The sequence below is a fragment of the Bubalus bubalis genome, chromosome 23, assembly GCF_019923935.1.
Source record: "Bubalus bubalis isolate 160015118507 breed Murrah chromosome 23, NDDB_SH_1, whole genome shotgun sequence".
In the NCBI taxonomy this organism is placed as follows: domain Eukaryota; kingdom Metazoa; phylum Chordata; class Mammalia; order Artiodactyla; family Bovidae; genus Bubalus; species Bubalus bubalis.
In genome coordinates this window covers 5,435,907-5,450,345 of record NC_059179.1, presented here as the reverse complement: position 1 = coordinate 5,450,345, position 14,439 = coordinate 5,435,907, and the positions used below count along the sequence as shown (strand labels likewise).

Here is a 14,439-nt window from a genome sequence, read left to right as displayed (position 1 = left end):
TGGAAACAGTGTCAGACTTTATTTTTCTGGGCTCCAAAATCACTGAAGATGGTGACTGCAGCCATGAAATTAAAAGACGCTTACTCCTTGGAAGGAAAGTTATGACCAACCTAGATAGCATATTCAAAAGCAGAGACATTACTTTGCCAGCAAAGGTTCGTCCAGTCAAGGCTATGGTTTTTCCTGTGGTCATGTATGGATGTGAGAGTTGGACTCTGAAGAAGGCTGAGTGCCGAAGAATTGATGCTTTTGAACTGTGGTGTTGGAGAAGGCTCTTGAGAGTCCCTTGGACTGCAAGGAGATCCAACCAGTCCATTCTGAAGGAGATAAGCCCTGGGATTTCTTTGGAAGGAATGATGCTAAAGCTGAAACTCCAGTACTTTGGCCACCTCATGCGAAGAGTTGACTCATTGGAAAAGACTCTGATGCTGGGAGGGATTGGGGACAAGAGGAGAAGGGGACGACAGAGAATGAGATGGCTGGATGGCATCACTGACTCTATGGACGTGAGTCTGAGTGAACTCTGGGAGTTGGTGATGGACAGGGAGGCCTGGAGTGCTGCGATTCATGGGGTCACTAAGAGTCGGACATGACTGAGAGACTGATCTGATCTGATCTGATCTGCCTATCTGAGATTTTTGATATTTTTCCTAGCAATGTTGATTCCAGCTTTTGATTCATCCAGCCTGGTATTTCACATGATGTACTCTGCTTGTAAGTTAAATGAGCAGGGTGACAATATACAGCCTTGATATACTGCTTTCCTAATTTTGAATCTGTTCATTTTTCCATGTCGGGTTCTCACTGTTGCTTCTTGTCAGGAGGCAGGCAAGGTGGTCTGGTATTCCCATCTCTTTAAAAATTCTCTACAGTTTGTTGTGATCTACACAGTAAAAGGCTTTAGTGTAGTCAATGAAGAATAAGTAGATATTCTTCTGGAATTTCTTTGCTTTCTTTATGATCCAGTGACTGTTGGCAATTTGATCTCTGGTTCCTCTGCCTTTTCTAAATCCAGCTTGAACGTCTGGAAGTTCGTTCATGTTCGGTTGAAGCACAGCTTGAAGCATTAGCCTGCTAGCTTGTGAAATGAGTGCAACTGTATGGTAGTTTGAACATTCTTTGGCACTGCCCTTCTTTGGGACTGGAATGAAAACTGACCTTTTCTAGTCCTGCGATCACTGATGAATTTCCCAAATTTGCTGGCATATTGGGTACAGAACTTTCACAGCATCATCTTTTAGGATTTTAAATAGCTCAGCTGGAATTCCATTACCTCCACTAGCTTTATTCAGAAAAATGCTTCATAAGGTCCACTTGACTTCATACTCCAGGATGTCTGGCTCTAGATGAGTGACCACTCCATTGTGATTATCCTGGGTATTAGCACCTTTTTTGTACAGTTCTGTGTATTCTTGCATCTCTTTTAATCTCTTCTGTTTTTGTTAGGTTCTTGCCATTTTTGTCCTTTATTGTGTCTAAATTTTCATGAAATGTTCCCTTGGTATCTCCAATTTTCTTGAAGAGATCTCTAATCTTTTAAATTTTATTGTTTTCCTATATTCTTTGCATTGTTCATTGAAAAAGGCCTTCCATATCTCTCCTTGCTATTCTTTGGAACTCTGCATTCATATAGGTGTATCTTTCTTTTTCTCCTTTGCCTTTTGCTTCCCTTCTTTTCTCAACTTTTTGTAAGGCCCCCTCAGACAATTACTTTGTCTTCTTGAATTTCCTTTTCTTTGGGATAGTTTTGGTCACTACCTCTTGTTACAATGTTATGAATCTGTGTCCATAGTTCTTCAGGTACTCTGTCTATCAGATCTAATCTTTTGAATCTATTTGTCACTTCCACTGTATAATTATAAGAGATTTGATTTATCTTATACCTGAATGGCTCAGTGGTTCCCCTACTTTCTTCAATTTAAGTCTGAATTTTACAATAAAGAGTTCATGTTCTGAGCCACAGTCAGCTCCTGGTCTTATTTTTGCTGACTGTATAGAGCTTCTTCATCTTTGGCTGCAAAGAATATAATCAGTCTGATTTTGGTATTAACCATCTGATGATGTCTATGTATAGAGTTGTCTCTTGTGTTTTTGGAAGAGGGTATTTGCTATGACCAGTGTGTTCTCTTGTCAAAACTATGTTAGCCTTTGACCTGCTTCATTCAGTACCCCAAGGCCAAATTTGCATGTCATTCCAGGTATTGCTTGATTTCAATAGTTTTGAATTCCATTCCCCTATGATGAAAAGGACATCTTTTTCTAGTGTAAGCTCTAGAAATCCTGGGAGGTTGTCACGAACCGTTTGACTTCAGCTTCTTAGACATTAGTGGTTGGCACATAGACTTGGATTACTCTGATGTTGAAAGGTTTGCCTTGGAAAGGAACTGAGACATTTCTGAAGTTTTTAAGATAGCACCCATATACTGCATTTCAGACTCTTCTCTATGTTTGTTATACAGATTTAAATGCAAGCCTTCTCCACTGATAAGTTTCTAGAGATTTAGAATCATCCTTGCCTTCTAGGTACAGATAGAAAGACACCCTTTACAATTGGAGTTTTTACTTGTAAATGAAAATTCTTCTATTAGTTTTTAGAGCTTCTTTTCTGCCTGCTGTGTTTTTTGTTTATTACTCAGCCCAAAATAATTCTTATGCGTGCTGAAATAAAATTAATAATTTAGGGAAATGAGAAAATTTCTTCCCCTTTAGTGTGTACTGTACATGTATGTTAACCATACCTCCTTAGGAAATAATATTCTTTCTACTCTCATCAAGGGTCACAACTCCTTAGGAGAGAACCCTCCTTCTTAATCATGTAAGGAGTCATGAGGATCAATGGTCAATTACTCTTTGTACATGTAGATTGTGTAAATTGTCTATAATATATCATTTAATATATAGCCCTTTGTCCCAGAAACTTACATCTAACTGTGCTTTGACCTCTGATGGGCAGAATAGCTCCTCTGAGAGGCTGTCCCTGGGTTATAGTCCTCACTTTGGTAAATAAAATTTTCCATAACTTTCTTAGATTGACTGATTAATATTTTGTATATATGCTAAAGAGACACATTTTTGGCTGACACATTCTTCTCCTTTTCACTACTACAGGTGAAATACACTAAGAAAAACTACCAACTTGATTAATATATAGATAGACATTTTCCAGAATTTGTCACCAATAAATACAATATAAATAGAGATATGAAAATAGGCCTTGTGCACATTCCTAACTTGCAAGTCTCGGGAAGGTGTTTTTAATCATAATTCATTTTTTGCAGTTCAGAATTTGATCATAAAATATTGCCTAAAACAAAGCCCCCAACAATTATAATAAAAGCTAAAAAGAAAGGAATATTTTGCTCTTCTAGTAAAATGCTTGCTTTTTGTGACTCTTCTGAATAAAGGAAATAGCATTGTAAATTGGGAGTATATAAATAAAGCATAATTATTTCCATAAATATTTTATGTGATTTTATTAAGTTTATATTTTCATTTATTGCTATGTGTAAATCCAATACATATAAAAAACTACCCCCCCTCAAATCCTTCCTTCTATTCTATTATCTTTCCTTATTTCTTTCTCCCATTTTAAAAATAAGATAATACTTTAAAAGTTTAAACATTTAAAAATATCACTAATTTAGGAAACTGTGACTGTAACTGGCAAGCAAGGATACATCTCCTTTAAGAGTTAAGTTTGACTGTCTAACTTGTATTTCTCAGTGCACATTATTTCACATATCACTTATAAAGTTGCTAACATTCAACATTTAATTATATGAAACTGTTACCAGGTCCAAGCTCGATCTGTTCCCTATACTACAGGCCAGTGAATCTGAGACGAGGTTATGAGGCAAGGAAGATACTTTAATCGGAGTGCCGGCAGACAGAGAAGATGGCAGGATATTGCCTAAAAATAACCATCTTATTGGGGTCTGGATGCCAGGTTCTTTTATAGATTAGAGATGAGGGGAGGTGAGGAGGCAAAGTAAACAGGCCATTAATCTTGCAAAACATCTCCTAGAATGACTGTGGCACAGACCATGAACTCCTTATTGCCAAATTCAGACTTAAATTGAAGGAAGGAGGGAAAACCACTAGACCATTCAGGTGTGACCTAAATCAAATCCCTTATGATTATACAGTGGAAGTGACTAATAGATTCAAGGGATTAGATCTGATAGACAGAGTGCCAGAAGAACTATGTACGGAGGTTTGTGACTTTGTCCAGGAGACAGGGATCAAGACCATCCCCCAAAAAATGAAATGCAAAAAGGCAAAATGGTTGTTTGCGGAGGTCTTACAAATAGCTGTGAAAAGAACAGAAGCAAAAGGCAAAAGAGAAAAGAAAAGATATATGCATCTGAATGCAGAGTTCCAAAGAATAGCAAGGAAATATAAGAAAGCCTTCCTCAGTGATCAATGCAAAGAAATAGGGGAAAACAATAGAATGGGAAAGACTAGAGATCTGTTCAAGATAATTAGAGATACCAAGGGAACATTTCATGCAAAGATGGGCATAATAAAGGACAGAAATGGTATGGACCTAACAGAAGCAGAAGATATTAAGAGGTGGTAAGAATACATAGAACTATACAAAAATGATCTTCATGACCCAGATAACCATGATGGTGTGATCACTCACCTAGAGCCAGACATCCTGGAATGTGAAGTCAAGTGGGCCTTAGAAAGCATCACTACGAACAAAGCTAGTGGAGGTGATGGAATTCCAGTTGAGCTACGTTAAATCCAAAAAGATGATTCTGTGAAAGTGCTACACTCAATATGCCAGCAAAAATATGGAAAAAAATATGGAAAACTCAGCAGTGGCCACAGGACTGGAAAAGTTTAGTTTTCATTCCAAAGAAAGGCAATGTCAAGGAATGATCAAACTACTTACTGCACAATTGCACTCATCTCACATGCTAGTAAAGTAATGCTCAAAATTCTCCAAGCCAGGCTTCAACAGTACATGAACCATGAACTTCCAGATGTCCAAGCTGGATTTAGGAAAGGCAGTGGAACCAGAGACCAAATTGTCAACATCCGTTGGATCATCGAAAAAGCAAGAGAGCTCCAAAAAAGTATCTACTTCTGCCTTATTGACTATGCCAAAGCCTTTGACTGTGTGGAGCATAACAAACTATGGAAAATTCTTAAAGAGATAGGAATACCAGACCACCTGACCTACCGCCTGAGAAATCTGTATGGTCAAGAAATCTGCAGGTCAAGAAGCAACAGTTAGAACTGGATGTGGAACAACAGACTGGTTCCAGATACGGAAAGACTGTATATTGTCACGCTGCTTATTTAACTTATATGCAGAGTATATAAAAAAAAAATTAGGGTTAGGGTTAGGGCTGGATGAAGCACAAACTGGAATTAAGATTGCCGGGAGAAATATCAATAACCTCAGATATGCAGATGACACCACCTTTATGGCAGAAAGTGAAAAAGAACTAAAGAGCCTCTTGATGAAAGTGAAAGAGGAGAGTGAAAAAGTTGGCTTAAAGTTCAACATTCAGAAAACTAAGATCATGACATCCAGTCCCATCACTTCATGGCAACTAGATGGGGAAACAGTTGAAGAGTGCCAGACTTTATTTTCTTTGGCTCCAAAATCACTGCAGATGGTGACTGCAGCCATGAAATTAAAAGATGCTTACTCCTTGGAAGAAAAGTTATGACCAACCTAGACAGTATATTAAAAAGCAAAGACATTGCTTTGCCAACAAAGATTTGTCTAGTCAAAGCTATAGTTTTTCCAGTAGTCATGCATCAACGTGGGAGTTGGGCTATAGAGGAAGGTGAGCACTGAAGAATTGATGCTTTTGAACTGTGGTATTGCAGAAGACTCTTGAGAGTCCCTTGGACTGCAAGGAGGTCCAACCAGTCCATCCTAAAGGAAATCAGTCCTGAATATGCATTGGAAGGACTGATGCTGAAGTAAAACTCCAATACTTGGACCTACTGATGCGAAGAACTGACTCATTGGAAAAGACCCTGATGCTGGGAAAGATTGCAGGCAGGAGGAGAAGAGGATGACAGAGGATGAGATGGTTGGATGGCATCACCAACTCGATGGACATGAATTTGAGCAAGCTCTGGGAGTTAGCGATGGACAGGGAGGCCTTCTGTGGTGCAGTCCATGGGGTCGCAAGGAGTTGGACACAACTGAGCGACTGAACTGAACTGAACTAGAACGGCAAGCCTCAGTCAGGGTATGTGTTAATTTCTTCCTTCCTGTCATCCACAAGTGGACAGAGTTCTGAAGAAACATACTTTAACAGTCAGCCAGAGGGGCATGATTCTGTGAGGCAAACTTTTCTGTATGATTATAATAACAAAAGCAATGAAAGGCAAGTCAAATAATCAGTTCCTACTTGGAGTCAGATTTGGCTTCCTCCCTACAATAAAACCTTTGGTTAGCTTCCACAACTTTTGTGAGTGCAGTTATGCAAGAAATTGTGGGGGATACAAAGAATAATCCAACACAAAAACTGACATGGAGGAATTTAAAAGCATTAGATAACTACAACATAGAATCCAGAGAGCCACAAGTAATATTCATCAGAATGTGATGAATATTGACCTAGCTGGAACTTTCTGTCAGTGCCTCCTAAGAAGTTGTATTGACCTTGTCACTGAATACTTAGTGACAATCTTTATTCAAAGCCTCCAGTCCTCTGCTTCCACATAATCATAACACAATTTATTGTATCCCGATACCTGCATATCAAAGCCCCTCAATGTTTCTTAATTAATTATTTATTAAATAAGTAGAAAATTTCGTCAATGTATTGCAAGGAAGAACTGGTTTTTGTGTTTGTTTGACTCAAAAATAAGATCTATATGCCTAGTAGAACTTCAAAATAAATTTTATATTAAAAATAACTCACAGACACCTAACTCAGTCATAATCCATTCTTTCTTACAAAACACAATTTAATAAAACTGCAAATATTTCAACTATGATAATGTTCAGGCAATAAACACCTCTAACCATCAAATGATAAGTAAGACTTCAATTCCTTCAACTCATCTGAAAGGCTTTCTTGCTGTAAAATAGTTTAATTGCTCACTATTCTTTGATCAAACTAGAGATAAATGCTAATTTCTAATTCATTCAGTATCTGCTCTATTTTTAGAATTGTATTAAGTTAAATATTGGTTATGTGAAGTGGAGACAGGAAAAATGTGAACTCTAACAAATACTGTGAAATTATATGAAACCTGTTTTATTAAGAATATGAGACAAAAATGCTGATGTTTAAGACAGAGGAGAAATATTGTATGACATCCCCTATATGTGAACTCAAAAAAAAAAAAAAAAAAGATACAAATGAACTTATTTACATTACAAAACAGAAAGAGGCTCACAGACTTAGAAGACAAACTTATGTTGCCGGGGGGAAGGGATAGTTGGGGAGCTTGAGGTGGTCATGTACATACTAATGGATAACCAACAAGGAGCTATTGTATAGTACAATATTATGTGGTAGCCTGGATAGGGGAAGACCTTAGTGGAGAATGGGTACATGTATATGTATGGCTGAGTCCCTCTGCTGTTCACCTGAAATTATAACATCTAATTGGCTATGCTCCAATACAAAATAAAAATTTCAAAAAAAAAATAATGCTGATGTTTAGATATATTTTTGGCAATATCATAGGAGCCTTGGAATAAAGAGACTTTTAACACTTACATATTTAGTATTCAAGCAGTTTGAAGTTAATAAAAGGACTAGAGGCATCCACCAGACTCACTCATAGATATATATATTACATACTCTTTCATTACATTATCAGGTATTTGCAGTAGAGAAAGAAAATTTTGAAAAAGCAAAATAATTAGAGTTGTCCTGAGTCTTTTGACCCTAACTCAGTTATCTAAGACCTTGGAGGTGTCTGTCTTGCTTCCCTTCACTAATGAAAGATGGACTATCACCAACCGGAATTGTAAAACATATCCTAGTAACTTGACTCTGTTGAATTTCTTTATTCAACAATGAAAATAACAGCAACAAGTTTTCCTTGGTCTAAATCACTTTAGAAGTGTGTTCTTTCTTTTTTAAAACTGTCTTTTTTTTTTTTTCTTTTTTGAGACATTTACCTACATTTCCTTAAATTTTAAGTGTACTAATAAACAGAAATGGTATCATTACATGCCTTCATTACTTGAACATTTTGTAAATAGTTCTTAAACCTCTATCTTCCTCCATTTCAGTCCTACTCTCCAGAATATGCCCAAGAAACTGGCAGAAATAAAAACAATGGTTGTAAAATTAGCACTTAGTCCACATATCAGTGTGTGGTAGACATGAGGAAAGGTCAGGATACGGCTTATTCTGAAAAGTAATTTTTATATCCAAATCTATATAATTGAAATGTTTTGAAAAAGAGAAGGATATGTCACCTCATAATATGTCACATTGGCATACTGAGTATTTTACGTTAAAGTTTCTTAAGAAATAGGAGTGCAAGGAGGACATTCTGACAATACTTGTCTCCCTGAAAGCAAAGCAGGACATGAATCTTCCATGTGAAAAGAACTCTCCCTGTCCCAGGAGGATAGAAAGCATCATTATCACCAGAAATAGAGAACTTAGGGGCCAAGAGGCTGTGTAAAGCTACCACATTACTTACTCACTAATTTGATATTCTCAGCCCATGCCCCTTTGCTTCACAAATTCTTCACAGATTTGTAATTTTCTTTTTTAAATAACAGCTCGCTTTGGTCATTTCTTTCAGTCTCATTTTTTTTTTTAATAAGACTGCTTCACATATATTATTAAATTTGTTTTTTTTCTCCTGTTAATCTGTGTTGTGTTCATTTAATTTTTAGGTCAGCCAAAGAACTGCAAAAAATTCACCTCAATTAAGTAGTGAGGAGACCAGAAGGGGGCATTCTCACAGTCTGCAAGCACAGCATAGCTCATCACCTCTTCTATTCTGGCAACGACTCAACCGATGAAAAGCCATGGTCTCTTTATGTACTATAACTCTCTCAACTTTTTTTTCCCCCCTTCTCTCTTCCTTCCCTTGCTTTGTGGGGACTTGCATATGGCTCATCATGGGTTGTAGACCCCAAACTTCTTATCCAAAATAAACCTATTTTTGTTGAAGTATTTGGCAGTCTATTTTAGTTCAACAAATATGTATAATATAGTATCTTGTTACAAAAGATAGCTAATGTTCCTTCTCAAGATTTTTTGATGTGAAAATATGGAATAGCACTGATATTGATAGAATAATTCAAACAGTATTCTTGCTATCAGTCTTAATTAAATGTAAACATTTTCTTTCTGACAGTTATTTATGGGCTGTTGAGTGAAAAAAAAAAAAGAAAAGAGAAAAAGAATTGGCTTAAAACTATCTATGTATAGCAATGAGTCTGATTTTTTTGTTTGTTTGTTTTAGGGTAACATCAAAATTCTAGTACAGAGTGTATCAGAAGTTTCAACAAAAGGAAACCCCTGATTTTTGTACTTCTTTGAACTTCCTTTCCTAGATTTTTTTTCTCCTTTTCCCTAGAATTTATCATAGCCTCATTTTCTATTCATATTTAAAATAAATGGTGTGGGTATTAATGTTGCAAAATTTCTAAATAAAATAAGTGACAAGTTGTTTTTTTTTTTTAATGTGGGTCTCCCAAAACTCTTCCAATTTATTTAAGAATAATAACATGTTCATATGCATAAAAAGAAACTTCACAACTACATGAAATTTGAATGATTGCTTTTGCAAATCAATCAAAACTTTGTACTTTAAGCAAATCCAAGCCAATGCTGAGTAATGTTTAGTAATGTTTAGTAATTTATCATTAGACTTCTAGCCTCTTAGAAACCATCTACTTTGAAGTCCAAATTGATTGCTCATATTTCAACTCTCCTTATGACTCTAAGAGAATATATAGGGTTTTAATGGACACAGTTTACATTGTACATTAGTTAACATCAATACAATAATAAAAATATTATAAAAGAATAATTTTAAATATGTAAATATTATTCTACATAAATATAAGAATATAAGTTGCATACATATAGATAGATAGATCTATGATGTTGTTTTTGTTTTAGTCACAAAGTCATGTCCAACTCTGACTCTTTTGCAACCCCATGGACTATAGTCCCCCAGGCCCCACTGTCCATGAGATTTCCCAGGCAAGAATATTGGAGTGGGTTGCCATTTCCTTCTCCAGGGGATTTTCCCAACCAAGGGATCAAACCCATGTCTCATGCATTGGCAGGCAGATTCTTTACCACTGACTCACTAGGAAAGCAAATATATATATTTTTATATATTTGGCAATAACTGCTTAACAACCAGCTGAAACAAGAAGCCCTGAGGCAGGAGATAAATGGACTCCAGGTTATACATTTATAACTAGCCTCCTGTTTATACTTTGAGATAGAAATGACAACAGGATGAAAAGCCATACTTTGTCTCCTGTAGATACTGTAAGGTAATAGTAATGTCAGGGGCGAAGAGGGGCTGAGCCTTGCTCGGGTAAAAGATAAGGAAGTTACATATTTCTCATCCTTGGGGTCAGGGAGACTTCCCAAATTATACTTGCACAGAAAGTTTCCTTAGATGAGGAGAGTGCTAGGCAATTATCAGTTTTGCTAACTTCCCAGAGCCCCTCACACTGAGATCCATCTTGACTAAAAGCATGCTTGCACACATAGGGAGAGCCTTGAGACAAATCAGATATGGGGTCAAAGCAAGATGACTGGCCAGAGGAAAACAAAGTCCTGGAAGACTGCCCCCTTATAAATGATTTAAATTTCCCCTGAATACGACTTACTGAGCCTACCCACCTGTGTATCCACACATATTTCTCTTAATAAACACTTTATCTGTTTCACTGTTTTCCATCTCTTTGTTGAAATTCCTTTCCAGAGGGTATAAGAACCAGGGTAGTGGTGCAATCCAGGTTCAATCCCTGGTTGAGCAAGTGAGATCCTGCTCCAAGCTGCCACAGCCACGGTCCCCCCACAGGGCACCAAGAACATGACTTGAATCGTTTGTCACTTTCTATACTGTAAATATCTCCCACCACGGCCACAAATGAGGTCACTGAACTCAGCTTTGGAAAGAGAGGCTCAAAACTGACCCTCAAGTAAACATGAACCATCTTTCCAGCCCCAATAATCCACTGTATTAAATAAGTTACACATCTAAAATGTACAGGAAATGAGCTTTCTTTATAACTTGTGGGAGTGTGATGTGTTGCAACAATTTGGAAGATAATATGACATTATTTTCTAAGATGAAAAGTATATGTGCATATGTATTAATATATGTATATATGTATGGGCTTCCATGGTGGCTCATGCAGTAAAGAATCTGCCATATGTATATGCATATATACAATTTTTATCATAGTAATTTTATCTCTTAATTATCTCTTCATACACAACCAAGTACTGGTACTAAATAAGTTTATGTAATACTGTAATGATATCAGAATATATTCCAAGTATTAGTTTAAGCACATTTTTGTTTGCCAACTTGCTAATCCTCACAAGAACACTATGTGGTATGTTTCATTAATATCGCCCTTTTACTGCTTAGGAAACTGGCATACAGAGTATACACAAATTCACACAGCTAGGCAAGGGCAGAATTAGGATTTGAATTTGGACAATGTGGTTCTGAAGTTTATGGTTTTACCACTATACTACACTCCTTGCCTCTCATGAGAATCCTGAAATTAGCTCTCAATTCTATAGCAAAAAACAAACAAAAAAACCTAGGTACAGTTGAATCAATCATAACATACCTAAATTTTGATATATATTTTTGAAAGGATATAATCTGAAAACACAAAAAAATCATATAATTTCCTGTATTTAGTATTCACATTCTGTATTGCATAATTTAAATTTATACAAACATTGCTATTACAGATAAAAGGCTTCCCTGGTGGCTCAGATGGTAAAGAAATTGCCTGCAATGTGGGAGACCTGGGTTTGATCCTTGGGTCAGAGAGGTCCTCTGGAGAAGGAAATGGCAACTCACTCCAGTATTCTTGCCTGGAGAATTCGTATGGACAGAGGAGCCTGGCAGGCTACAGCCCATACGGTTATACTGACAGGACTAAGTGACTAACACTTTCACTTTCATTACAGATAAAATCAAATTGTCATTCAACGTCTCACCAATTCCATTCCTTCCTTTCAAAGCTCCATGTATATCCTGTTATTTCATAAGTTTATCCTTGAAATGCCAAAAATTCCTCAGCCTTTCCCAGTTATGAGTAGGCTAGCAAATTGGATTCAAATTGTCCCAGATGTCTTCATAAATAGTTTAAAGTAGACAGCAAGTCAGACGATTTATTTTACATTTCTTTTTAAAAACTCATTTTAAATAACACAATAACAATTAGTTTTCAAATACATTCCTTAGCAATCTGACTTTTCTATAAATTTTAGTAGAGATTTTGAGTCAGAAAGGAAAATTGTATCTTTTCTTCACATTTTCCTTTACATAGGAAAAAAAAAATGTTTCAATGTTTTTGAGGAATTCTGAGGGGTCTTCTTTAATAGATTTTACTTTTTCCTATATCTGCAGTTTCTACTCTATTCTCTGCTACTGAGCCCTAAGACAAACCACACTGAATTGGAAAACAAAGCAAAATAAAACAAAATGTTTTGAATGAAAGTCTAGAAAACTGTCATCAAGAACTGGTTCTCTAACTATAACTACCACCACAAGTATTCTATACACACACACACACACACACACACACACACACACACACATTTATGTTCTTTCTACTGAAATATCTCTAAAAAAGAGAAAACATGGCCACTTAGTGACACTTGGTTGCATATAAGCTTGTTAAGAACAACTGGTGGAGGATACTTTTTCTTTCCTTTCTAAAACACTGGAAAAACAACCAAGTTTCAAGAAGGATAGATTTTAAGGACAGAAGGAATTTGAGTCTTTGGTGATATACTTGAACTCTCACATCAACCCTCGATTCACATAAATTTAAGAATTTTATTAAAATAATGATGATAACATTATACAAGCAACCGCTCTTCAGGTTTTGTTATTGCTGCCCACATATAAAGACCATGTTGATAGTAACTTATACATCTTGAGCAACTAGAAATAAAAGATAAATGATTCAATAAGTGATTCAATAAATGATTCAACAGTTCTCTACCTTTACTGTACTTTGAAGTTCCCTGGGGAGCTAATAAAAATGCAAGTTTTCCACTTCTACCTTTTGAAATTTTTATTCAGAGGGTCTGAGGTTGGGTCTAGGAATCTGCAGTTTTAATGCACTCCCAAGGTGATTCTGGAGAAGAAAGTGTCAACCCACATCATTATTCTTGCCTGGAAAATTCCATGGACAGAGGACCCTGGTGGCTAAAGTCCATGGGGTCACAAAAAAGAGCCAGACACAACTGAGTGACTAACACTAAAGGTGATTCTGCTGCAGTTGTTCAGCCAATCATGATTTAAGAAATACTTCAGTATGAGCTAAAAAGAAATCATTGAAGTGTTTGAGTGAGTCCAAGACTGAAGAATACAGTGGGTGGGAATAATCTTCCCCATTCTATTCCACCCCATTCCTCATCCAGAAGAATATAATATACAAATTACATGGAGGGCTACCTTGTTGAGGCTGTAAATTTATAGTGAGCACATACATTCTAGGTGAGTTCTGTATTTCATAAATTCAGAGGGGAGAAATAACAGAAATTGATAACTCACATTAGCTTGGATGATGACAAAGTAGCGAGTCTTATCTTCATAGTTGAGCCTCTTCCTTAACACAACATTTCCAGTCAACATGAGGGGAATTTCAAAAGTGTCGTTGGAAGTCTGCAAATAAGATACACATCTGAGATCATTTGAACATAAGATAAATTAGAGAATCTGATATTTCAGCTTAGTCCCCTTGAAAGTTATAGACAACATGTGCATCATCTAAAAACAGAATGTGAATGTCAGCTTCAGGTTTAATGTTCTTATTTCTGAAAATTTGTCATTCTAATCAGTGGGTCTTACTTTGATAATGATATCGAGGAAACTTACTTCTTGTGATAGTTTTTCACATATTATTAGAGTTACACATAAACATCCCCAGACTATATCTAAAGCTAAGCCCAGATGTCTGAAGATCTTTCCTATTACCATATTATCTTTTCACAATTGTTTTAATCACCAAAGAGTTCAATGATTGCAATTTATGATTTATCATAATAGTCCTTTATGACATTGGAGTCCATTCTATACTCTCATATTTTCAAGCACTGTGTTAAAGATATATAACTATTAACTTGAAACTGTGCTTTTGTGAAAAAGAATGTGGTATAGGTTGTTTTTGTTTGTTTTTCCAAGCCTCAAATCTGCTGCCCTTACCCTAAGGGTAAGGTTTCTTCTTGGTAACATGCAGTTCATAAGCTGCTAAGTCAC

At 36.3% G+C, this 14,439-nt stretch overlaps 1 protein-coding gene across 1 annotated transcript in view; it reads right to left on the bottom strand.

Moving 5' to 3' along the window:
- Positions 1-14,439, bottom strand: part of PCDH15 (protocadherin related 15) — a 1,798,632-nt gene that overhangs the window by 494,315 nt on the left and 1,289,878 nt on the right. The window contains exon 10 of the mRNA XM_045164127.1: positions 13,735-13,845. Coding sequence (XP_045020062.1) covers positions 13,735-13,845 — 111 coding nt within the window. The remainder of the gene's footprint in view (positions 1-13,734; positions 13,846-14,439) is intronic.